The 24,096-nt window shown below is 40.2% G+C and overlaps 3 protein-coding genes across 10 annotated transcripts; all 3 read right to left on the minus strand.

Annotated features, from left to right (window-relative positions):
* Positions 1–65: 65 nt before the first annotated feature.
* On the minus strand, positions 66–4,902 carry LOC113579039 (uncharacterized). 3 transcript variants are annotated; one of them, XR_014118651.1, is made up of 8 exons: positions 4,702–4,902; positions 4,206–4,529; positions 3,825–4,079; positions 3,618–3,743; positions 3,102–3,140; positions 2,824–2,855; positions 2,511–2,671; positions 66–1,280 (listed from the first exon to the last, which is right to left on the minus strand). XR_014118651.1 is itself a non-coding variant. In XM_027012701.3 (7 exons), the coding sequence occupies exons 1-7, from the start codon at positions 4,745–4,747 to the stop codon at positions 2,573–2,575; spliced, it is 921 nt and encodes a 306-aa protein (XP_026868502.2). In that variant the 5' UTR covers positions 4,748–4,902; the 3' UTR covers positions 2,292–2,572. The 3 variants fall into 3 exon arrangements, 1 of the variants encoding a protein (XP_026868502.2); XR_014118650.1 differs by having other exon boundaries at positions 2,470–2,671; XM_027012701.3 differs by lacking the exon at positions 66–1,280 and having other exon boundaries at positions 2,292–2,671.
* Positions 4,903–5,051: 149 nt separating this feature from the next.
* On the minus strand, positions 5,052–12,584 carry ift46 (intraflagellar transport 46 homolog (Chlamydomonas)). Of its 5 annotated transcripts, none has more exons than XM_081702389.1 (13): positions 12,241–12,584; positions 11,931–11,968; positions 11,282–11,378; positions 11,132–11,208; positions 10,848–11,002; positions 9,885–9,959; positions 9,637–9,730; positions 9,185–9,313; positions 7,447–7,565; positions 7,166–7,232; positions 6,806–6,866; positions 6,645–6,730; positions 5,052–5,500 (listed from the first exon to the last, which is right to left on the minus strand). In XM_081702389.1, exons 2-13 carry the CDS (start codon positions 11,943–11,945, stop codon positions 5,408–5,410), a joined length of 1,068 nt encoding a protein of 355 aa, XP_081558515.1. In that variant the 5' UTR covers positions 11,946–11,968; positions 12,241–12,584; the 3' UTR covers positions 5,052–5,407. The 5 variants fall into 5 exon arrangements, with proteins under 5 accessions (XP_081558515.1, XP_026868497.2, XP_081558516.1 ...); XM_027012696.3 differs by having other exon boundaries at positions 11,931–12,025; XM_081702390.1 differs by lacking the exon at positions 11,931–11,968.
* A 3,823-nt stretch (positions 12,585–16,407) lies between these two features.
* vps11 (VPS11 core subunit of CORVET and HOPS complexes) lies at positions 16,408–24,027 on the minus strand. 2 transcript variants are annotated; one of them, XM_081702840.1, is made up of 16 exons: positions 23,860–24,027; positions 23,398–23,542; positions 23,067–23,202; positions 22,699–22,862; positions 22,324–22,571; positions 21,825–22,026; positions 21,494–21,645; positions 20,937–21,123; positions 20,428–20,571; positions 19,879–20,076; positions 19,470–19,631; positions 19,147–19,280; positions 18,604–18,806; positions 17,765–17,936; positions 17,397–17,619; positions 16,408–17,277 (listed from the first exon to the last, which is right to left on the minus strand). In XM_081702840.1, the coding sequence occupies exons 1-16, from the start codon at positions 24,003–24,005 to the stop codon at positions 17,110–17,112; spliced, it is 2,784 nt and encodes a 927-aa protein (XP_081558966.1). In that variant the 5' UTR covers positions 24,006–24,027; the 3' UTR covers positions 16,408–17,109. The 2 variants fall into 2 exon arrangements, with proteins under 2 accessions (XP_081558966.1, XP_035391787.1); XM_035535894.2 differs by having other exon boundaries at positions 23,398–23,555; positions 23,847–23,983.
* Between the last annotated feature and the right edge of the window lie 69 nt (positions 24,028–24,096).

Genomic DNA, 24,096 nt, shown 5'->3' on the forward strand with positions numbered 1-24,096 from the left:
GCAGGCTTTCCCTGTCTGTTTGCTTTATACTCAAGGTTAAAGTTCAAAGATCAGGTTAGACTGTGTTTCGAGCACATGATCAGAAATGACAGACACAGCACCACAGCTCATACTCTCAAATTTTATTTCAAGGAAGTAAAAATGTGGCTGCATTGAAAAAAAGTGCAAAGTTAAAACGAGCATGGTAGAAGTAGAGTCGAGGCAGACCCATTTTATTAAAAGCCTTGCCAGACAGAAAAGTTAACTTTCTTCTTGAAAGAGTTTACATCATCGAGGACCCTCAGGTCATGTAAGAAAATTCCAGCATGGGAGTAAAAATCCTAAACAGTAGTCTTCAGTACTTGTAATAATAAGTACATTTTATTATTGAAAAAAACTTGGGACCCTACCACTGGGTTTGCCACAAGCTCAAGTAGGTATTCGGTGTAAATGGATAGTTCGAAGTGACTGTTGCACCAAATGCCGCAGGAAATGACTCATTGTGGTGAGTAAGCAGTAATACATCTTCCATTCCTGTTTTCATTCAAGTGTTTTGTGAGGGCTGCATGGTTTCCAGGTATTCTATAGTGGTTCAGTAGACTATGTGTAGACTATGTCTCCAGTAAGACATTATGCCCTCTGATTTCAGTCTCTTACTGTGTTATTATACCCCCTGAACATTGCCATATATGTTTTGTAGGTGAACGTTAGATTTTATAATCCAGACATCAAGCATTTTTAGTGAAAGTGAATATTTATTGTGGCTAAATTCAGATTTTTGTTGATGCATATTAAAATGATAAATCATCGTTGACAACCAAAAATTCACAGAAATACTGAAGACAAAGTAGGAATACATTATTAATAACTACCAAACACTGATCTGCAGCATGTTGGCAGAAGGGCAAAACTCTCATGGAAGCTAAGGAACAGTTGCTGAACAGAGAAGAAGCGAGACGTATTACCTAGGGGTATGACAAGTTTAAATTCAAGCACTCTGAAAAAACCTCCAAAACCCTGAATTTCCAAAATGTTCCAAGGGTTTACATGTCAGTATTTCAAGACCCAAAAGGTCCTTGAACTCAGCAGGCCACTCCTGCATCAAGGTGTCTTGGTGGTTGGAATGTTTGCCTCTCAGCACTAGGGTCTTGGGTTTGTGTCTCTATCTTGGTGGAGTTTCCATGGTCACCCTGTGTCTGTGTGGGTCCAAACAAATTGTCCTGGTCTGAATGTGTGTATGAATGTCTGTATGCCTGCATGCCCAGTGGTGGATGATGCTGTCCTGGGTGTCGTCCTCATATCTTCAGTATGGAATGGAAAAAAACACAAACTATATGTACAGTCTGGATGAAAGGGAAGCATCAAGTGTTTCTAAAAGTTGCTATCTGTGGGCCCGGGAGAAGGGGGTTGGTGATGGGGGTATAGTGGTGGTGTTCAGGCTTGTTTCCTGTCTGACAGACTAAAGTGCCAATAGAACCTTATTTACAAGATTGCACATTAAGTAGGATCAGGGAAAATAAAAAATGTATTTTATTTATACAATACCTTTGTGTGCTAAGGAAGATGAAAATGAAAACGTGTACAGGGCAACATAAAATAAGTAATTCTTTTTAGAAATAAAATACTTTTATTTTCAATTTTAACTTAATTTTAAATTGTTGCCCTCTGAGAAGGGGTTTGGTTTGATCTATTATTACGCCCTATGTGTCAAGTCTGAGAAACTAATCAGCTTCAACCTGTTATCCTGTCCTGGGTGTCCCTTCCTATGCTTGACGCAGTCCCCCAGAGGCCAGAGAGTTTCTGGATGAGAGTATGCTACATGCAATGGCTGCTGCTGCTTCTCACCAGTGTGTTGACTGGATATGCTCAAGAAACCTACAATCTGGATTGCTTTGTAAACGCTGAGGTCAAAAGCCTAATTTGCTAACCCATAATGAGAAAGAAATATAAAAATGTTATCTTGAGGGATTAAGATACTCTAGAATTAATTATACACAATAAACATTCTATTTTCTTTAAGCGATTATAAATTAGTGCATAGTTTTGTCCTTCTAATTTCAACTGAGAAAATTATACTATAATGCACAGAGCACAGAGAGTTTGTCATTTTCGTGGGGGGTTGGTCATTGGGGAAATCTACAGAAGTATAACTATTCTGTAGAGCTAATGACTGATTGTAGAGAATTATAGAATATATATATATATATATATATATATATATATATATATATATATATATATATATATATATATATATATATAATAAATAAATATATAATAAATATATATATATATATATATATATATATTTATTTATTCTATCTTCTGCTGTTAGACTAGATAAACTACACACATATTTTAACATCTGAAGCAGAGTAAAAAAATTACATCATTCATCATCCTAAACCCACATCCCTTCAGTCGAACTCTAGTTTGTTGTAATTAACTGTAGTTAGACTGAACAGCTCAGCTTTGTTCAGCATAAAGTACCTCACACATCTGTCTCCTGTGAGGAGACTAATTTAATGTACTTTGTGGGGGCTGCCAAGTCCTTTTTAACTTCTGGAATTGTGGAATAGCCTGAGTCTTAAGTCTATTCATCTGTAGCGGAAGGCTGCTGAAAACTTCTCGGCTTTATGAAGTCTGTGTAGACATAGGCCAAAGGGTTCACAACTGATGTAGGGGTTCCTTCCTGAGAAACATTCATCATACCTCAGTCAAATGTTATAGATACAATGTATGACAATATGTGTGATTGATTCTGGAAGGAAGTTGTTAAGCTTATAGTAAATGTATATACTTTTCCTCTGTGAGATCAAATTCTAAGGATCTTGATCCAGTTACCTGAGGAAATGCTGGCGTCTCATACACAGGTTCTGTGAAAACCAACAGAAAGTGAAATGACATGAAAAAAAATGGCTTAGGTTTAAATCAGCCAACATGATGTACAGTACAGATGGCCTGTGTCCACTCATATAATGTATAGAAGTTCTATAGGGAGCTTCTTTCTTTCCATTAGGTATTAAATTATTCTACTACAAGCTGAGAACACCTGTTTAGAGATGCTCTCCAGATATAAATCACTAATTTACAAACTTATTTATTTATGAGGAAAACATTACCTGTACTTTGTCCGTTAGATGGATCCTTATTATAGCAACCTATCACAATAACGTGAGTCATGAGATCAAAGCAGAAGGCTCCTTGAAAAAGTTATGTGTTCAGATCACGTGAAAACAATACGATTAGTCTAATGCTTGCATTAAATGAGATTTGCTAACATTTGACACTTGATGCTGCACCACCTGCTGTGTTTCTTTGCAAAGGGCTGAGCTGGGGACCCAAAAGGGCAGCCAAGCTGATTCACATCTTTTACAAAATGTTTAGCAGTATTGTTAGCTTTATGATAACTGAGGAAAAACATCCTCTTACTGCATTAACACCTTTTAGACACCGGTGAATACATGTTACTAGATTCAAAACCTACATCATTTGTCATGTAATATAATATTTTCAGCAAATAAGTAATTACTGCTCTTAATATTATCATATTTGTTTTAAACAGCAGGTTGTAGAAGTCCACTATGTAGCATTTTCACAGTAAAAATACAAATTTGTGACATAGTTGAAAAAATTACCCTTTTTGATGAGGACTAAAATGATGCACAAAAGCAGGATGCCGATGAGACTGAAACCAGCAGGAAGTATTATCTGATATAAATGTGTAGAAAGAACATTTTTCTTACAAACTGTAGTGATTTCATCTACGAAAAAAACAAAAAAACCATCATTATTATTATTAAATTATTATTATTATTATTATTATTATTATTATTATACCTCACCAGTGATTGTCTTATGTGCTTCAGACTTTTCAATTGCATTTGAAACCTGACAGGTGTACTTCACACAATCCGCACTGGTCAGGTTTGACACCTGCATGCTTGTGTTCATCTCACTGAAAGAGACTCTTTGGTCCAATGGCAGGGGCAAGTCATTCTTTAGCCAGCGCAGGAGCAGAAAATCCCCCTTCACCTCACAACTCAAATTCAGCGTGAAGTTCGAAGAGGAGACAGCTATCCGTAACGCATCCAGAGGAACTAAACCACAAATACAATGTTAGAACTACAGCCGACTTAGACAAGCCAAACAAGAAAGGTTAGGTGGTCAAGAATATCTTAACATACACAACACATGCATAACGTGAAATACATTGTAATACTCACGTGACACAGTTAATGAGACGTTACAGCGTATTATTGTGCTGTTTTTAAATACTTTTAGTATCTCATAAATGGCTTCATCATTTGCTGTGAGATTAAGCAAAGTAAGACTCATATTGTGTTTACTAAAATAAATATTTTGACTGTAGTTCACACTAGTATTGCCTTCTGTCTGTAATAATAAAGATTTTGAAGAAGTTTCAGTTGTATATTTAGACCATGACACAATTTGCACATCTTGACTGTTTGTAAAGTGTCCTGGGAGCTCCACTTGACCGCGTAACACGCCTTTCACATGCAATTCCTTACACCCATCAGTACCTTTACCTATAAAACAATGTAACATACACTAGCTTAGTTTGTTTATGATTGTAAAATGACAGTACAAATGTAATGACCGTTTTATCCTTGTAAATTACAGTAGCTTAATGTAAAAGTTATAGTACTGCATATTTGGTGTTATCCATTATGTTGCAAAGAAACAAAGAAAAATTCTTACCAACAAATGACCACAGAAAAAGCATTAAAATACGAAAACATGACATTGTAAATATAATCCTGAGTTACAGGAGTCGTCTTATCTAGCCAAGTCCATAAACAATCACTGAACATGAAGCTCCTTGGTAGGACTGGGTTATTAATGACTACCAAGCACTGATCTGCAGTATGTGACGTCAGAAGGGAGAAACTCTTATGAAAACTAAGGAACAGTTGCTGGAGAGAGGAAGATAAGAGCGCTACCTACAGTTGTATTTAAGCACACTCACTGTGAAAGTGAGTTGCTTGGTCCACACGTTTTTACACAGCACTTGAGGCAGACTAAATTAAGAAGAAGGAACCAACAAAGTGTTGCTGGGTCTGAGGAAATAAATCTTTATTTTTAATGTAACTGAGAAAATATTCTTTTGCACAGCACCTAACAAATGAAATGTTTAAAGCTAATTATATGTACATTTTGTTAACCAATGGAAATGCTGTTTCCAGACTGCTGAAAATAATAATGCTGTCACAGAGACATTAGTTACCTTTAAAAGGCACAACAGTATGCTCACTTGTGAGAATATCAGGTACATCAAGGGGGCAACTGTGGGGGTGGACTGGAATTAATTAGATTAGATCCATTTCAGAAGGCCTTTGTACTTGCAATTGTATACATACACACATACATACATACATACGTAAGACACAGCGGGGAGGGGGTGTGATTACTCTAATGTCAGTGTATCTGGTTCTGCAGTAGCAGTGTGTAGAGCAGATGGAGTATTGGACATCTGGCCCTCTGCCAAAGCCTTAAAGTGCTGACAGGAATAGGAGAGGATAAGAATCAGTGAGATTATATCACAAACAGTGATGCAAAGCTGAAAAACAATCACAGGATTTTTGACAAACCTGAAACATTCAGTTGATCAGAACATGTAATCCAATGTTACTTCAAGTAGTTGAACATGTGGTGCATATCAGCTGTCCAGTCAGTGTGCATAAATACCCATACTATATTTCTGAGCTTCAGGTTTATGAAGCATTATTAACTGTGAAGCTGTTGCTGTGAGAAGTTTGATATGAACATATAAAACTTCAGATGCCAAAGATGCCATAGCAATGTCTATAGTTAATTAACTTATTCACTCTGTCAATGTCAGTTTGTTAAAGACCTTAAAAAATCCCATCAAATTAACTTTTCCAATTCACCTGATTTTAAACTTTATCTGGGCAGTACACAGTTTAGCAAAGACTACAAGGATTCTTCAGTATGAGACAGGCAGCTACAGTATAGTGTCACGGGACGCTCCCCCCCCCATATAGTTATTATTATTTGCACCAAAGCTAATGATACTTGCCCACTCAAAAACATATGAATTATGTCTCATAGTAAGGGTAAAGATAATCAGCAGTTGGAATCATTTCAGTTGGAATGGGTGTTAAAGGCCCAACCATTAATAGGTTTGAAGTGAGTAATATTGTGGAGAGCAAAAAAGACCCAGCACATCCTGCTTTACATTGGGTCAATCACTATGCATTACCACTCACCCTCCCACCCCACAATAATAAGAGATCTGATACATACATGTGGGATAAAATCAGTCATGAAACATTTGTGTAGTAACATCCATTATATCAGAGCTAAGGCAGTACCCATATAGTCATTCCAACAACACCAACAAAAAATAAATAAACAAATGCAATACGGAACGTTGATGTGAGGCCTTGGAACTAGTGCAAATAAACATTGATTATATGCAAATCTGCTCAAGGTTATGCTAAATACACATGGTCATTTACCAGGACTCATCAAATGCCTATCCATACTTCCAAATGCCCATCCATACAATAACTATCCATACTTCCAAAGTATCATTCATCACCAGTCATATGGGCAAGTCATATACTGCACCATAAAACTACCAGAGAAGAAACAGGTGTTTAGATGTTGTTTATGCTAACCTGGGAGTTTTTGAATTCCGAATAAAGAGTGAACAGTACGTGGAGGGACTGGATTCGGTTCTTGTACACTGGGATGTCCAGGATACCTGTAGGAATTAAAGCTTCTTAGGTCCAGTGGCAAGGCTTTAAAAGATCAGGAAGAAATAAAAGACTGAGCTCACCACAGATGATGTCAATGTATTCTGCCAGGCCACAGTTAATATCTGCTGTGGGGAGGTTAACCTGAAAGAGTGAGAGAGGCAAGCTCTTTGTGTAGAAAGCCTGAACTGATCCAGATTATATTCCTCCTTTTGATATTACTGAGTGTATGTACAGAAAACACTATGTATAATGTATAAATATGTAGTAGACTTGATAAGGACAGTAACTGGCAGGGATGGGGAAAATGTTGTTGTTTTTGTTTGTTTGTTTTTTACAAAACCCCAGGGCCTAGAGCTCTAATTTTGGTTACATTTCAAACAGAATGCATCTGAATTTCCAAAATGTTCTAAGGGTTTACAAGTCAGTATTTCAAGACTAACCTTGCCCAAAAGCTCCTCAAACTCAGCAGGCCACTCCTGCATCAGGGTGTCAATGTCTGGCATGTGTCTGATGAAAACACACACAACTCTATTTCTTTCAGTTTTTGTTACAACAATAAAAGAAGTACTTGTGTGGTGTATTGCACAGTGTGTTTGCATTTGTTGCTGTGTACAGTGTACTGCATTGCAAGTGTGTGCGTGGATGTATTTTGTAGTTTATAGTGTGTGTGTGTGTGTGTGTGTGTGTGTGTGTGTGTGTGTGTGTGTGTGTGCGTGCTTGCCTGGTGTAGTGTACAGTAGCTGGCGGTTTGGAACGGTGCAATTCACTGATGCTCTCTATCCAGTTATCTATGGCTTTGGGGTTCTTCTCTGGATTCTCAATACTCTTCACTTTCACCTCCTTTAAAGGACAATGTTGGAGTGATATTTAGTTTGTGTATGATGGAGAGCTCACTTCAGTGTACATATCAAGTAGGTCACATGTGAGCCATGTTTTTAGAGTTCCCATGAACAAATTCCTTTTGAAGCAAATTCAATAATAAAAAAGCTGTTCAGTGATATTGATTAGCATGAATGATAACACTATGGGCAGTATTAAGGGGAGAAACAATAACATTTTCGGCATATGATCAATGCTTCATTAAACTAAAGTGAACCAAACCCTAGGCGGAGGCAAACTGCTAATCTTTAAAGACCCTTATGCACTTGTATTACTACATTTACACACACACACACACACACACACACACATACAGATACAGACACACGGGCCACTTTATTAGGTACACCTGTTCAAAAACTCTTTAACGCAAATATCTAATATGCCAGTAATATGGCAGCAACTCAATGCATTTAGGCATGAAGTCGTGGTCAAGATGACCTGCTGTAGTTCAAACTGAGCATTACAATGGGACAGAATGGTGATTTAAGAGACTTTGAACATGGCTTGGTTGTTCGTGCTAGACGGGCTGGTCTGAGTATTTCAAAAACTGCTGATCTACTGGGATTTTCACACCACAACCATTTCTACAGAGAATGGGCAGAAAACAAAAAAATATCCAGTGAGTGGCAGTTCTCTGAGTGAAAATGCCTTGTTGATGTCAGAAGAGAATGGCCACACTTGTTTTTGCTGTTAGAAAGGCAGTAACCCAAATAACGTCTCATTACAACTGAACCTTAAAGCAGATGGGCTACAGTAGCAGAAGACCACAGCAGGTGCCATTTCTGTCAGCTAAGAACAGGCAACTGAGGCTACAATTACACAGGCGTATCAAAACTGGACAACAGAAGATTGGAAAAACGCCACCTGATCTGATGAGTCTTGATTTCTGCTGTGATATTCAGATGGTAGGGTCAGAATTTAGCAAAACAACATGAAAGCATGGCTTCATCTTGCTTTGCATCAAAGGTTCAGGCTTGTGGTGGTGGTATATTAGTGTGGGGGATATATTCTTTGCACACTTTGGGCACCTTAATCCCAGCTGATTACAATACCTCAATACCTCAGGATTGTTGCTGACCATGTCCATCACTTTATGACCCCAGACTGCCCATGTTCTGATGGCTACTTCCAGCATGATAATGTGTCATGTCATAAAGCTCAAATCATCTCAAACTGGTTTCTTGAACTTGACAGTGAGTTCACTGTATTCTAATGGCCTACACAGTCACCAGATCTCCATCCAAAAGACCATCGTTAGGATGTGGTAGAACGGGATATTGATGTAATGGATGTGTAGCAAACAAATCTACAGCAACAGTGTGATGCTATCATGACAATACGGACCTCTGATGCTGAGGAATGTTTCCAGCACCTTGTTGAATTTATTTCATGAAGAATTAAGGCAGTTTTGAAAGCAAAACCTGGTACTAGCAAGTTGTACCTAATAAAGTAATAAAGTGGCCAGTGAATGTACACACACACACACACACGCACACGCACACGCTTATGTCCAAACCATAAATATGAATGTAGAAACAAGAATATGATTGTGTGCATGAGGTGGGAAGTATATTTACAGTGATGTTGTGTTGCTTGCTGTTCTCTGAGAGCCACAAGGAGAGGACAGTGGGGTCCGACTGCTTAGCACAGGGCTCATCCAGCACCAGCAGTCCCAGGCCATCTGACTTCCCGTCAGGCCGAGGAACCTGGTCGTCACAACCGAGACTTTTACAGCACGCCACAAGCTGTAAAACCAGCTGTCCAATGTCTGCTGGTTTGCTTTAATTCTAGAAAGGTGTGACTCTGCACATGCATTTGCAAACATTCAGTAGGATTGTTTGAACATTTTATGTTTGACTGTACCAGTGATTCTGCACTTACTATATAGTCACACATATTCTTCAAAATATCACAAAAAATATATATACAGCTTCTAAGCTAAGCAATAATCTAGAACTCCCTGTGTGTTCACTAACACTCAAACAAATATACTGCAAACATATAGCATAGATAATAAGACTGCACTCACTTTGAGGAAAGCATCAATGTCCCCTACAGCTGGGATGAAGTCAGGGATAAATGGTTTCAGCTTATGATCCAACTCTATGGTCTGTGGTGTATATCTGAAGGAGAGGGCCTGAATATCAATATAAATGTCAAGAAATTGCTTTCATCTGTGAATCCATTTTTAATTTATATTCTACTATTAGCAGATTAACCAAACAGAAGTGAAAACAGGTTGTGGTTTGCTTCTTAATTCAAGTGCATGTTCTTTACCGTGTGATATACTGGAAAAGTTCTTTGATTTCTGCTGTAACACGAAGGTGGTCATAATCTGCTGGATCATATGCCCTGCAAGTGTAGATGCATGGAAACACGGTCACGCAAGTGCGTGCATGTGCGCGCACACACACACACACACACACACACACACACACACACACACCAAAAACTTCAACCATTCAAATAATGAGCTAATAATAAAGTAAATCAATAATAAATGACACATGGCACAGCAGACCTTTGCATCAAGTTGGTTTTGGCTGGAATGAATTTCACCAATGTGGCTTTTATCTTTGTTAAAGGAAGTCCATTAGAATGTAGTGTAATCAGTTGATGTGATGCAGGGTTGTGTGCATGTAGACATTACAGCTCTCCCTTAGTCCCCCTGAACTTAAACCATGCTTTTTCATCAAGGAACCTTCAAAGGCACAGACAGGCCTAAAGTGTGGACTGCCATACAGGTTTGTATAAGCTTTATTTTCATTTCCCCCATTCCCTCTCATGTCCATTCATGTGCACTCAGCATTTCAGTGCATATCATACTGCATTTTTCAGCATTTTTTGAAGTATGTGATACTTCCAGTCTGCCCACAGAGGAAGAGAGATACTGTTCTGCATCAAGGCCCAAAAAAAAAAAAAAAAAAAAATTTCATTCTTATTCTCAATCTCAATGTTTCCTTACAGGAGCAGGTTTGTTATGCTGTTGAGCTTTCATCAATGTTATAAAAAACTATATGGCACCCTGTATAACAGCAACCTCTTGTTTTGTCCTGGTTCTCTTGTTTTGAGTAAAATTAGCCAAATAAGTAAAGCTACTTGACTGCACTTATCAAAAGCTTTGTGTCCCTGTGGATTACTCTATGATGTGCTTCAATCAGTCTTGTTTTTATTCAGTCAGAACAAAGTCTGAACTCCCATATTTTAAAAACCAATTGTTCAACTAAATTTTGTTCTTACCCTTCAAGAGCTGAACTCGGCTCCCCTTCTTCTTCTTCATCTGATTCCGTCTCATCAGAGTCGTCATCATCATCATCATCGTCATCATCATCATCTTCTTCCTCATTATTTTCACTGCCTCCTTGGGGACTGGTTGGTTGATCCTTCTTTCTTTGCTGATACAGTTCAGTACACAAAGTCGAAACAGTTGACTGAAATTGTACTTTTTATGAAGCACGTTCGTAAAATACGTTTTATAAAGCACGTTCAAAATGACTCGCCGCCAGTGTCATTATTTTAGCTACCTTGGTATCTTCAACAAACTCATCACTGTTGGTATTGGCCATTTCTTTCAGCTGCTGTCTACTCGTGTTCCTGAACACTGCAATCATAAAATATTATTTAGACCCATGAACGATGTTATAAGAGTAAGGCGGAGACAGACAGCTTTTCACCCGTTTGTCGCGGAGTTGGTGTGTACAAACTGGCGACCTCTTCTGAATCGTTAACGTCCAGTGTCTCGTCGTATGGTTGGTTGCTTATGAGCTTGGTCTGAAAGCATTTAGGTGTCAAAGGAACAAAGTCGACAAGCTAGCTAGCTAAATAGCTAACTATACAAGTTAGCTAGATAGCTGCGTTACTCAGTACCAAGCAGAATGGCTAGCTGTCTAGCTAGCTAACTACATATTCAGATAATGTTTACATTAATTCGTTAGCTATCTTAACGCTAGATAGCTAGGTGAGATGCAATGATTTGTTTCGTATGACCTAGGTTTCATAGGTTAGCTAACTAGCTAGATAGTTTAACTTAGTCACACGTAGTTAGTGGAATAAGTAGCAATACAATATAAATAGCAATAATGTAGCACTAACTCGTTTATCGAGCTAGCGTTAGAGACCTAAGATAGGCTAACCTCTAACCTAGCTAAGTTAGCTTGCGTTACACAAACAAAATAGCGAGTTATATGGCTAACTGCCAAAATTGTTTTCCAAAAATAATTCATATTAACCTTGCACTTTATAGAATATCGTAATATATAAACCAATGACTGTAGCGGGTCAAATCTGATATTACATAGCTAGTTGTCTTAGCTAAGCAGTTACCTTTTGACGCTCCATGTAAGCAGGCGGTGTACCGTTACCTAGGGATACCAATCTCACGATATTAAAGCAGAGACTTGGTCGAGTTCTCAAAGTGGCTACGGCGAGAACATGAGCCAAAATACTTTATTGATACCAGCTGGAAAAACTTAGTTGTAATAGCAGCGGTATGACATGTACAAATATCAATGTTGTAAAAGTACTATAAACAGAAAAATAAATGTAAAGGGACGAGAATGTTGAGCATAAATAGCTATCGAAGAATATTCACTCTGAAAAGCATGTACACCGCAAGACCCAAAGAAGCACTTACTTCTTCAGTGAGGCAGAAGGAACCTGCTGCGCACTGTAATCCACTCTGCACTAATTACTGCATGGAGGGGGGTTTGTTAGAAACTGGTCCAAAGTGACCAGTCCTTCAGGTTCTATCTCCTCCAAGTTACCCTCTGCTCTCCGTCCTCTGTAGCCGGATCCGGGGAAGTCAAGAGACACTGACACCAAGGTAGTGAATCAAGAAAGTTCCACTTTTTTGAGGAAAGCACAGAGTATATGTGTGTCCTATATCTACTATCTAAATATACAGGATGACGGGGAAAAAGTGAGGCATGTTCTAAGGGCCTACGTAGAAAGGAAAGAGACAAGCTTAGTAAAGATTAGATGTTCTCTGCATGAACGAGCCACTCCTGTGCTTGGAGAGAGAGAGAGAGAGAGAAAGAGAGAGAGAGAGAAAGAGAAAGGGAGGGGTAAAGGAGACAAGAAGAGGGAGTGGATGACCTCAGCTGACCAGCTCGCAGTCAAGCTGCCATGTCATGGCTGATAGGCAGAGACCTTGCGTTGGGAGTCTGAAGACAGAAAGGCTCCGGTATCTAACAGGGTTTGCTCATGATGATTGAAAGCAGGACTCTAAGAAAAAGAGGACATTGACAAAGCTTGGTGCTTAGATGCCCAAATGACAACAAATATTGCTTTTTCCCAGTATTTAATGTCAGTTCTAGTGGCCTACATTCTTTGGTATGTTTTCAGTGTTATGATTCACTGTTCAGGTTTGTCTGATTTCATATTTTTGTTTTGTTTTTAAAGTGCATTTCAGTTATTTCTAGTGTCTTTTAGACAATTGATTCACTATGTGCAAGCTAGCAACTAAAACTTTATTTAATATGCCTTGTTCACTGGATTTTTAGATTTAAAGGGACACATACATCTGAAGGTATAGTTATCTCAAAAGTTCTCTGTTCCACCCGTCCCCCAATCCGCCCTTCTCTCTCAAGTTAATATTTCTGGACAGGACCGATGGAATTAGGGGACAGGCAGAATTAGAATTATGCTGTCTCCACAATGTCCTTGAATACTCCAGGTCCTCCAGGAAAAGGTTTTGTGTGTGACCAGACAATGGGTCAAACCTGTGGTGTCTACCCTGCCATGTTTCACACGCACTTAATCTAATAGTTAAAGATAGCCTTGCTTCAGTTCCTGAACTTGACAATGTAATGTCCAAGTGAGGAGAGTTGTGGGGATCTTCAGGTCCAGCTGTACAGCCAAAGAGAAGCTGGAAAGAAATAAGAACCGTATCTGCCCCTGCTGCGTACACCACCACCCTATCTGCCCCTGCTGCCTACACCACCACCCTATCTGCCCCTGCTGCCTACACCACCACCCTATCTGCCCCTGCTGCCGACACCACCACGCCACCACCCTATCTGCCCCTGCTGCCCACACCACCACCCTATCTGCCCCTGCTGCCTACACCACCACCCTATCTGCCCCTGCTGCCCACACCACCACGCCACCACCCTATCTGCCCCTGCTGCCCACACCACCACCCTATCTGCCCCTGCTGCCCACACCACCACACCACCACCCAGCGCAGGAACTGGAAGAGCAAGACGGCAGCGACTCGGAGCGTAAGTAGCCGCGCACCCACCTGCACGTGCGCACACGTTGAGGCACACAGGTGAAAACACACACACACACTCGGTAGGGTGGAAGGTCTGGCAGTGTCTAGGGAGCTCCAGGGATGCCAGGGTGTATTCTGTTCTACAGCCTCCCTCTAATTTGGCTACTGTGGCTATTGTTCTCCTTTTCTCTCTCTCTCTCTCTCGCTCTCTCTCTCTCTCTCTCTCTCTCTCTCTCTCTCTCTCTCGCCTCTCCCTGCTCTTTCTCTCTGGTGAAGGACAGGATCAGCGATGACCTCAACTCTAAATTTCCAAACAAGTTTGGCTTGTGTGTGCCACGTAAGTGCACTGAGCCAACCCACAGCTGCCGGACGCACACGCACGTATATGCAGGCATGCACACACAATACAACTTTCCTACCATATAAGGTCTTAGAAACAGGTCTTCACTGATGTCTGTTCTTAAATGAATAATTTTTTATTTTTATTTTCAAAAGGAAAAAAAACAAAAAAACGTGTCATTTGCACCATGTTGACGTATGTACTCCTGATTGCTTTGAAGACTCACAGTAAAACTTTGCTTTAGGCATTATATGAAGGCACTCCCCTAAGCCTCCATTTCCACTAATGTAAATTAAAGCTTTCGTGAGACTTTTCCACACAACCTGTCTGTGTCCTTTGTATCATCAGTGGGTTTGGCATCTTTCTGCACTGCAGGCTTTCCCTGTCTGTTTGCTTTATACTCAAGGTTAAAGTTCAAAGATCAGGTTAGACAGACACACGGGCCACTTTATTAGGTACACCTGTTCAAAAACTCTTTAACGCAAATATCTAATATGCCAGTAATATGGCAGCAACTCAATGCATTTAGGCATGAAGTCGTGGTCAAGATGACCTGCTGTAGTTCAAACTGAGCATTACAATGGGACAGAATGGTGATTTAAGAGACTTTGAACATGGCTTGGTTGTTCGTGCTAGACGGGCTGGTCTGAGTATTTCAAAAACTGCTGATCTGCTGGGATTTTCACACCACAACCATTTCTACAGAGAATGGGCAGAAAACAAAAAAATATCCAGTGAGTGGCAGTTCTCTGAGTGAAAATGCCTTGTGGATGTCAGAAGAGAATGGCCACACTTGTTTTTGCTGTTAGAAAGGCAGTAACCCAAATAACGTCTCATTACAACTGAGGTATGCAGAAGAGCATCTCTGAGCTCAGAACACGTTGAACCTTAAAGCAGATGGGCTACAGTAGCAGAAGACCACAGCAGGTGCCATTTCTGTCAGCTAAGAACAGGCAACTGAGGCTACAACTACACAGGATTATCAAAACTGGACAACAGAAGATTGGAAAAACGCCACCTGATCTGATGAGTCTTGATTTCTGCTGTGATATTCAGATGGTAGGGTCAGAATTTGGCATAAACAACATGAAAGCATGGCTTCATCTTGCTTTGCATCAAAGGTTCAGGCTTGTGGTGGTGGTATATTGGTGTGGAGTTCACTTTATTCTAATGGCCTACACAGTCACCAGATCTCAATCCAACAAAGCATCGTTAGGATGTGGTAGAATGGGATATTGGTGTAATGTAGCCAACAAATCTACAGCGTGATGCAATAATGACAATACGGACCTCTGATGCTGAGGAATGTTTCCAGCACCTTGTTGAATCTATTTCATGAAGAATTAAGGCAGTTTTGAAAGCAAAACCTGGTACTAGCAAGTTGTACCTAATAAAGTAATAAAGTGGCCAGTAAATGTACACACGCACACACACACACACACGCACATGTCCAAACCATAAATATGAATGTAGAAACAAGAATATGATTGTGTGCATGAGGTGGGAAGTATATTTACAGTGATGTGTTGCTTGCTGTTCTCTGAGAGCCACAAGGAGAGGACAGTGGGGTCCGACTGCTTAGCACAGGGCTCATCCAGCACCAGCAGTCCCAGGCCATCTGACTTCCCGTCAGGCCGAGGAACCTGGTCGTCACAACCGAGACTTTTACAGTACGCCACAAGCTGTAAAACCAGCTGTCCAATGTCTGCTGGTTTGCTTTAATTCTAGAAAGGTGTGACTCTGCACATGCATTTGCAAACATTCAGTAGGATTGTTTGAACATTTTATGTATGACTGTACCAGTGATTCTGCACTTACTATATAGTCACACATATTCTTCAAAATATCACAAAAAATATATATACAGCTTCTAAGGGAAGCAATAATCTATAACACTGTGTGTTCTCTAACACTCTAACAAATATACTCCAAATATATAGCAGATTGCACTCACTTGTCCCCTACAGCCGGGACGAGGTCAGGGATAAATGGTTTCATCTTACGGTCCAACTCTATGGGTTGTGGTGAATACCTGAATTGGAATGTATCTGGAATTGGAACGTACTCCAAAATGTCTGGGAACGAACAGTCCTTCTACCCAGGATACATTTGCCCCACCTTTATCACGGATGTTAGAACCGATAGTCTTCCATTAGACCTTAACCCCTGATCCATCAACATGGACTCAGCATCAGCATTTCTGATCACTGAGGCCTAGTTTTGTGTTGAAAACCATAGCCATTAACTGTGTTGCAGATCTTTATTATATTATTGTAACAGAGTTAATATAGGAGCTACTGTGCACATCACAACGATGGATTAAACAACATGCACAACAGCTATGCTGATATTTTATAGCCTATTACTTCAAGGTGAAGATTTTGGGAGAGTTAACATCATTCCTGATTAAACATTGAGCATATATTTTTAGTTACAAACTGCGAAAGAAAAGCATACCATAGTCACAGTTTTAGATGTTATATTCACAACCCATTTACAGACATAAAAAGCAGTCTACGCCAGGTTGGCATTGTAGTTAAATATGCTTTCTCCAAGACTTCATGTGCATAATTCTCTGGGTAGAGATGGGCCATGGTTTGGAAACACCATCATCTCAGAGGACTGATTTTATGCCAAGTGAGATGTTGGAGAGGAGCGGTGAGCAAGGTTGTGCTAGATGTGCTCATTAATAATGATGCACAATTTTAATATGCTACATTTTGTAAAAAAGGGTAAACCTAATATTCACTCTATGCCTGTAGGACCCATCTACTGACTTATACTGATACAAAACCGGACAAGATTCCCATAATCAGATGTAGTATCATCAACACTCCCTTACAATAAAATTTAATGAATTTTTTTTATTATTAGGACATGAATGAGGAAAAACTGCATGTGACTCGGATTCTACTTTGAGAGGATCGGTATGAATAAGGGCCTGATGTTCACACATTTCTCTTGGTGTGTATGAGCAGGTCTCTCTGTAGATCAGCTTCCAAACTCCCAGGTCCCGCCTTAGCCCCAGGGGGATCTGTTATCAGAGTAAGCTTATTAAACACGCCCCGGCCAAAGTAATCCGCCACCACCGAGAAGCCGTCGTTGGAGCCCCTCAGCTGCAAAAGAGGGAAGAGAGAGATTAATCAATCACTGCAGCACTAACAGTCAAGGTTATGAAAATGCTCCAAGAAGCATGGCTTGTGACGGATAACCGCGAGGTCTTGGTTTGCTGCACCTGTCTGTTGAAGTGATCGTGCAGGTCTCGTTTCTGGTCCTGGGCACGTAGCATGTCCATCACCTTCCTGTTCTCTGGCGTGCAGGTGGGGCACTCGGCTTCACTCTCAGCGTAGCTCTCGAAGCAGTGCTGGTGGAAGGAATGGCCGCACAGGAAATGCACAGAGGGCAACTCCAGAGGGCTGTTGCACATTGTGCACTTGGTCTTCTGGAAAATCTTCGCACTGCAGGGGGGAGGGGGGGGTAAAATGATACTTATTATTATTCTTCTCATCATCAACATACACAAACCTCACCAGATAGTTGACATTTTCCAGGTTACGATGGATCTTTGACTGCACTCTCCCCATGTCTATAAAGGGACATTACCTGGTACGAAGTTCCTGGATCTCGGAGCGCAGGTTTGCAGTCTCCTCACGGTACTGACGGATCTTGCGTTCGTCCTCCTCAATTTGCTGACTCTCTCTCTGCAGCTTGTTGATCAAGTAGTCTTTTATCACTGACAGTGTTGCCGTTGAGTTATGGGCCAGTGTCTGCACCACTATAAGAATAAAAGCCAAATAATCTATGCCTGATATACAGGTATATCAAACTCCAGTGTCATTAGTCATGTAGAAGACCAGTACAGGGTGATAAATCATAAAAATATTGCTTATTGGTTTTTTTTGGTCTTTCAGAGTGATTCCACATAATTGAAACTATGTTGTAAGATTTCCATTTTTTGGTGTTTCAATGTGTCTAGAGTTGATATACTTCTGAAAGTCTCAAAGACAGGTGTTCTTCCAGACATCTCACACAATAAAATCAATATCTTTTTGGAAAACTTGTTCATTTTTGCTTAAATGATTTGCTATAATTTAAATCAGTAAGGTTTTAGTGTTTATCATAATGTTTTATATGCAAATAAAGACCCAATAAATGTACTTTTATTGGGTGGCCTAAGGCATTACAAAAATGATGTCTACTGTATACAGTATTAAGGAAGGAAACACACTTAAGAAAAACATTTTTGTACAGTCTAAAAATCTTACAAGTTAAAAAAAAAAGTTTAAATATGGAACTTTGGTGCAAGTGTTGCAGAACACTGACACCAATGGTAACATTTAGATATGTGAAAACAGTCAGCAATGCGTGAAAGCCATAAATCAAAGAGCAAGAAGAGATACAAAAATGCACCCCCTTATAACATGCAAACCATTTCAACTTACCCAGAAGAGGGGGCATGAGGTTATTCAGGTCAATGTGTTGCAGGACCTCGCTGATGTAGGCTTTGCAGTCCTCCTCTTTTCGTGCAAAGTAGCCCAGTGCTTGTTCCCACAAGCAAACCTCCTGATTGCCATAGTGCTTGCATGCCTCCACCACCTTTGAGTATTCCTCATTCTGCATGTGGTAGTGCATGATCTGCTGGTACCTGCACAAACATGAAGAAAAAAAAAAAAAGTTCTCTCCTACTCCACAGAGTAAGCTTAGCACTGACACTGCTAAGCCTGCTCAGAGTCAGTCATTTGCATAATCAATGCATAATCAATCATTCAGTCGGTGTATAAGACGACATATATTTTGGGCCAGAGCATGGTTTGTAATCTGAATGGTGAACCATGGGCCACTAAATAAGAAAACCCATGAAAGACTCGTTTATGACCTCTGACAAGTATTTGCTAATAGATCAAGCCTGGTGAGAAACTGACAGCCATCAGTATTTGCTCCAACGTGAAACATGAAATACACTGGATGGTTCTGAAGGTACTCACAGCTTGCCCTTCTCATAAAGGTACAGCACCCCCTCTTTAAAGCTGTGCATTTGGCAGAGCACAAGGGCCTTATCAAACACGGTGTTGTCACTCCTTAAAAGTGACAATGCTGCCCTCTGCAGGACCTCCTTCTTCTGTACAAAAGAATAAAAAAAAATGTTTTAAAGGTTTTGACATTTCTTTACAAAACAGTGCTTTAATGTAAAATAACATATGTAATACTTGTATTTTACAATTACTTTAATAAATTACTTAAATTTGTCAGTTAATAGTGTCTGCAGTGTGGAGGAAAACATACGACGTGTGCACTTGGCACTGTTTACCTCAGGATCCTGTTCGTGGGCCCAGTCTTGCAGACGCAGCTCCAGCAGCGTATCATATACACCTTGTGGTGAAAACGGCTCTACCTTGATCATATGTTCCAGGAAAGCATGGAGCTCCCGTGGATTATTGGCAAAGATTGGAATAAACTCTTCTGAATTGGCCTGAGAAACAGTGATAAAGTGGAGCGTGAGGAACTCCATTTTCTTTGACATCATAACTGTGCAAATCCTAAACACTGCTTGGAGCCACAGGTTTCCTGAAGAGCATAGATCATATGCTCCTTCGACAGAACAAGGAACAACACTCTCTTTAATAGGTGGAATACCGCATGAAACTACTGCTGCAAATGTCCAGGTCTTTACCAATGGAAGATTTAAACTTGAGTTTAAATTTGTTTAGGTTCCCCACCTTATTCACAGCCAACCGGTCCAGACTGTCGTGGTCGGCCAAGTCCTGGCTGGGCTGGTAGTCCGTGCAGAGCTTCTTCAGGAGCACGGTGGTGCTCTCAGGAACATGGTGCATGAGAGTTTTCCCATAGTGCTTCATATTGGTTTCGGCCTGCTCGAACGGCAGCCGTCCGATGTAGCGCAGAGCCTCCTGGTAATTCTGAGCACAGCAATGAAAGGAAGAACATATTATACCATGTGTTTTGACGTCTCATCACTTCAAATATCCTAGTATTTAGCAATGTTCAAATATTACATTATTTTAGATTATTACATTAATACATTTTCAAATAGTATAATCAATCATTTGTTTTCTAATTAAATATATTTTTAATACCTTCAGAGTATTTATAAAGGCAAATATTATGAAATGTTTTATTATTAGATTATAAAGGATTCTGCATTATGCTCCCAGCGATAGAGCATCAATGGGTCTGATGTCACAGCATTCCATAAAGACTTGCCCCCATAGCTGTAAAATTAGCAGGAGCTCTGGGAGAAATGACCTCACTTTTAAGTCCTCCAGCTGGATCTTCAGGTACCACTCATGGTGCGCATGCTTCTCTGCAAGGAAGACAGCATGGCTGTGGTAACCAGCCTGCCGCAGCACCTTTATGGCTATCTCCACATCAAAATGCACCTCACTTTCACTGCTCTAGAGACCACAGAGGAACAGAGATGGCGATCAGCTACATGTTCAAAAACATTTATTCTTGATTAGACAACTATGCAGGCAAAACGATGCTTGCACTTTGATACTCTTTTCCAGTTGGCTCTCTCAATCTTGATATTAATAATTTAAAATTAGCTATATTGCCCAGATTTATATTACAACAAACCACTGAACTAAGCCATAGCTAGATGTCTAATCTATACTTTTAACAACAGAATGCCAAGTTTTTGCCACAGGAATCCAAGGCTGGGATTCCAGGAAGCTGCAAGTGGCTGTGTTTTCACTAGGTGAGAGGACATCTTAGGTCATATTTGTATGCTCTCCTTAAAGTATAACTATATATAGACCTTAATGAATTCCTCCAGCTTGGAGCTGTCCTTCAGCTTGGTGTAGCAGTTGAGCAGAAGTGTGGTGTGATCTGCGTTGGCCAGGGACTGCCTGTGGAGAGCCTGGAGGTATGCAGTGAGGTTGTGTATTCTCTGAGCGTCCAAGAACTTCCGGATGACGTATGAGGGTTCAAGTTTCCCAATAGTCCTACATGAGACAACAGACCAGCTTGTAAATACTACTCTTTTATTGCAGTTGTGTTTGTTAATATTAACAGTCTAATCACCAAAATGCTCAAGTAACTACAGACAAGATACAATCATGTGAATGAGTCGTAGCTATATGCACTGTTTTTGTGGGAGGCCTGTGTCCCCCAATAATTTCTTTTCACACTACTCATATCATGTGTTAGGTTGGGTGGTGTGAACAGTGTCCCTAGCCTCCAAAGGTGAAATGAAACCTACACCACTGGTCGTAGCATTGCAACAGACTACTAATTACAACAGACTACTGCAGCCCCTGAGGAGTAGAGTTCTTACTATGGATTACTGCAGCCCCAGAGGAGTAGAGTTCTTACCGAATATACTGCTGAATGGCACCATCGTGGTCCCCTTTAACGTAAAGATGGTCTCCATATTGCCTAAATATCTCAGACAGACCATCTTTGTCCAGATGCTGGCTCTTTGCAAGGTTAATCGCCATTACAAACAGGTTCTTCTTAAATAGCATCTACAAGAATGAATAGTTTTTTCATTATTTTAATCATCAGTAGTGTTGCTAGTGAAGCATAACATTATCGTTTTGTTACACTCTTCATAACAGTTCTCAAAACAGTGTTTAACTAAAATTATGGGAGCCGTTAAAAACAAACAAACTGAAGTGCTATTTACTGACTAACTGCAAAGAACCTCTAATTTAGTCTGCGTGTCCTTTTCTTGTAGCACAAACATCTTCCCATCTCTTGTCAGGATGTAAAAGGAGCCCCATTCTGCCAGGACGTCTATGATGTCATCAAATGCAGCACTGTAAGCGATGAACTTATTGTCCAGATCATAAATCGTCAAGACATGCTTCTCTGTTGGGGAAGTCTCCTTACTCCCAAAGCCAGGTCTGTGCCACAGAGAGAATACAAGGACAGCATAAATAAATGTTTCTAGTATTTAGAAAAGTTCTAATATTACATTAAAATTATTAATTTCAAAAACATTAGAATTCCAAAAAAAAAAAAAAACAAAACAGAAAAAAAAGGTAACATGATGAACTCTACAGCTTAAACATATGTCTACATATGCAAACAGTGATTTTTACCTTTCAGCAGCAGAACTAATCTAACAGGAATAGTAAGTACTATGTTGATTCTAGATCTTAACTAAGCAGTTATATAAGTGTTATATGAGTGACCCCTACTTGTTGGGTGACTTGCTGTCTTGAGTGAGGAGCAGCAAGTAACCCCGGTGCCAGTGCACCAAGATCTTATGTCCATCAAAGGCGAAGCAGGGGCCCCTTTCGTCAGGCTGGTACAGATACACACACTCATTTCCTGCCACAATGAACTGAGAGTCCTGAGACGGGTCCGTGAGGGCGGAACATCGTAAAGCACAGCCATGTGTGTCTAGCTCCAAACGAGGATACTCCTTCACGGACAAGGTGTAACACTAGGCAAGACAACAGACCAAGAATGGTGCACTGATTATTACACACTCTTGCTATACAATTTAATTATCATTGTACGAAGAGATTTATGGGAATAAAGATGAGTGTTGGTGCTCAATTAAAACATACCTGCACTTTCTCTAGGTTGACAACAAACAGGTGGGTGACTTTACCTGCCTGGCGGAAAGCCAGGCCAGTGACAGGAGAATTTCCCTCATGAAGGGTTAGTGTTTTACTGTGTCTGTCTCTGGTAATGTCACCTTTCGTCAAAACTACACTGCCATCTGTGAAGCCTGAAATAACACCATTATGAACAAGTTAAACTGACTTGTTTTGATTATTTGGTTCTATATATTTCAATACTATGTCAATAAAATTATATAATAACACCACCTCATATACTTGGCATTTAAGTTGCTTACACAGTGAAGGACGGACAGAGAGAGAGAGAGGGGGAGAGAGAGAGAGAGAGAGAGAAAGAGAGAGAGAGAGCACACCTATAGCCATGAAGTTCAGGTTCTCATGTACACTAAGACAGGATACTTCTGTGGGCTTGTTCCCAGGAATTGCTGGGAATATCCGTGTGCACAGGGGACTTCCACTGTCTCTTTTATCAGTGTTCCATACCTTGACCTGGTCGTGTTCATATAAACACACACACACACACACACACACACACGCGCGCGCACGCACGCACGTTAAAATGGCATCCGTAACACAAAACATTTCTCAGATTGATAACAATTGAAATATTATATTATTAGCAGTATTGCCAGAATTCCCCATCTCCAGCAGCAAAAGTGAAATGTTCATTAGCGCAGCCCTTACCAGTGGATTGATGCCATGCTCGTCCTGGCCTACAGAAACCAGAATGCTGTGCTGCTTTAGTTGGAACAGGTGCGTCACGCGCAGCTTGTAGGCTTGGAAGGAGCTCAGCTGGAGCGAGCGCGTTAAAAACCAGATCTGACCTTCCATATGTAAGCAAGCTGGGTTAAGAAAAGCACACATTCTCAAACGAACCCTTTCACTATATCTGGTGTTGCTTAGAAAATCTAAGCACACCATACTGTTAGGCTAACTACTAACTAAAATGTTCTTTGCTAACCCCACAAACCTAATATTATAACAATTTAATATGGAAACAATTAGGTCAAAAAGCAAGTTTACCACATTAAACTAAATTTGACACTTGGTGGCAAATGCTTAATAAACTGTAGGTAGTTAACCCTAGCTAAGCCTAGCTTTTGCTAGAGGCTTTTAGTATCTCAACAACAAACCTAGGTTGCAAGGATATCCCCGAGAACAATATGTCCCCGCCCCGAATCACAAGCCGATATGCCATTCGGCAAAATGAAGTTTTTCCCATTCTCAATCGGATCTTTCACCGTTTCTCTATCAAAAAAGACAAATCGTCTCCACTGCAAGAACGCAGCCATTTTCTTATAAATTCCTGTTCAACAAAATCATGTGACTCATATCATAGTCAGGTGATCTCTGTTGGGCTTATTCACTTATGTCTTATTTCAC

The sequence above is a fragment of the Electrophorus electricus genome, chromosome 19 (assembly GCF_041902795.1).
Source record: "Electrophorus electricus isolate QZ-2024a chromosome 19, ASM4190279v1, whole genome shotgun sequence".
NCBI lineage: Eukaryota > Metazoa > Chordata > Actinopteri > Gymnotiformes > Gymnotidae > Electrophorus > Electrophorus electricus.

Coding starts and splice junctions, on each gene's coding strand:
- LOC113579039 (XM_027012701.3), bottom strand. CDS start 4,747: ATGTCATGTTTTCGTATTTTAATGCTTTTTCTGTGGTCATTTGTTG. Junction 3,141..3,617: donor TTTAGTCCTCATCAAAAAGG/GTAATTTTTTCA, acceptor TTATTGTGATAG/GTTGCTATAATAAGGATCCA. Junction 2,672..2,823: donor AGACGCCAGCATTTCCTCAG/GTAACTGGATCA, acceptor AATGTTTCTCAG/GAAGGAACCCCTACATCAGT.
- vps11 (XM_081702840.1), bottom strand. CDS start 24,005: ATGGCTGCGTTCTTGCAGTGGAGACGATTTGTCTTTTTTGATAGAGAA. Junction 22,572..22,698: donor TCAACCTAGAGAAAGTGCAG/GTATGTTTTAAT, acceptor TGTCTTGCCTAG/TGTTACACCTTGTCCGTGAA. Junction 19,281..19,469: donor CCCACGAACAGGATCCTGAG/GTAAACAGTGCC, acceptor TCTTTTGTACAG/AAGAAGGAGGTCCTGCAGAG.
- ift46 (XM_081702389.1), bottom strand. Junction 11,209..11,281: donor ACCAACTCCGCGACAAACGG/GTGAAAAGCTGT, acceptor TTATGATTGCAG/TGTTCAGGAACACGAGTAGA. Junction 9,314..9,636: donor ACATTGATGCTTTCCTCAAA/GTGAGTGCAGTC, acceptor TGTGACGACCAG/GTTCCTCGGCCTGACGGGAA.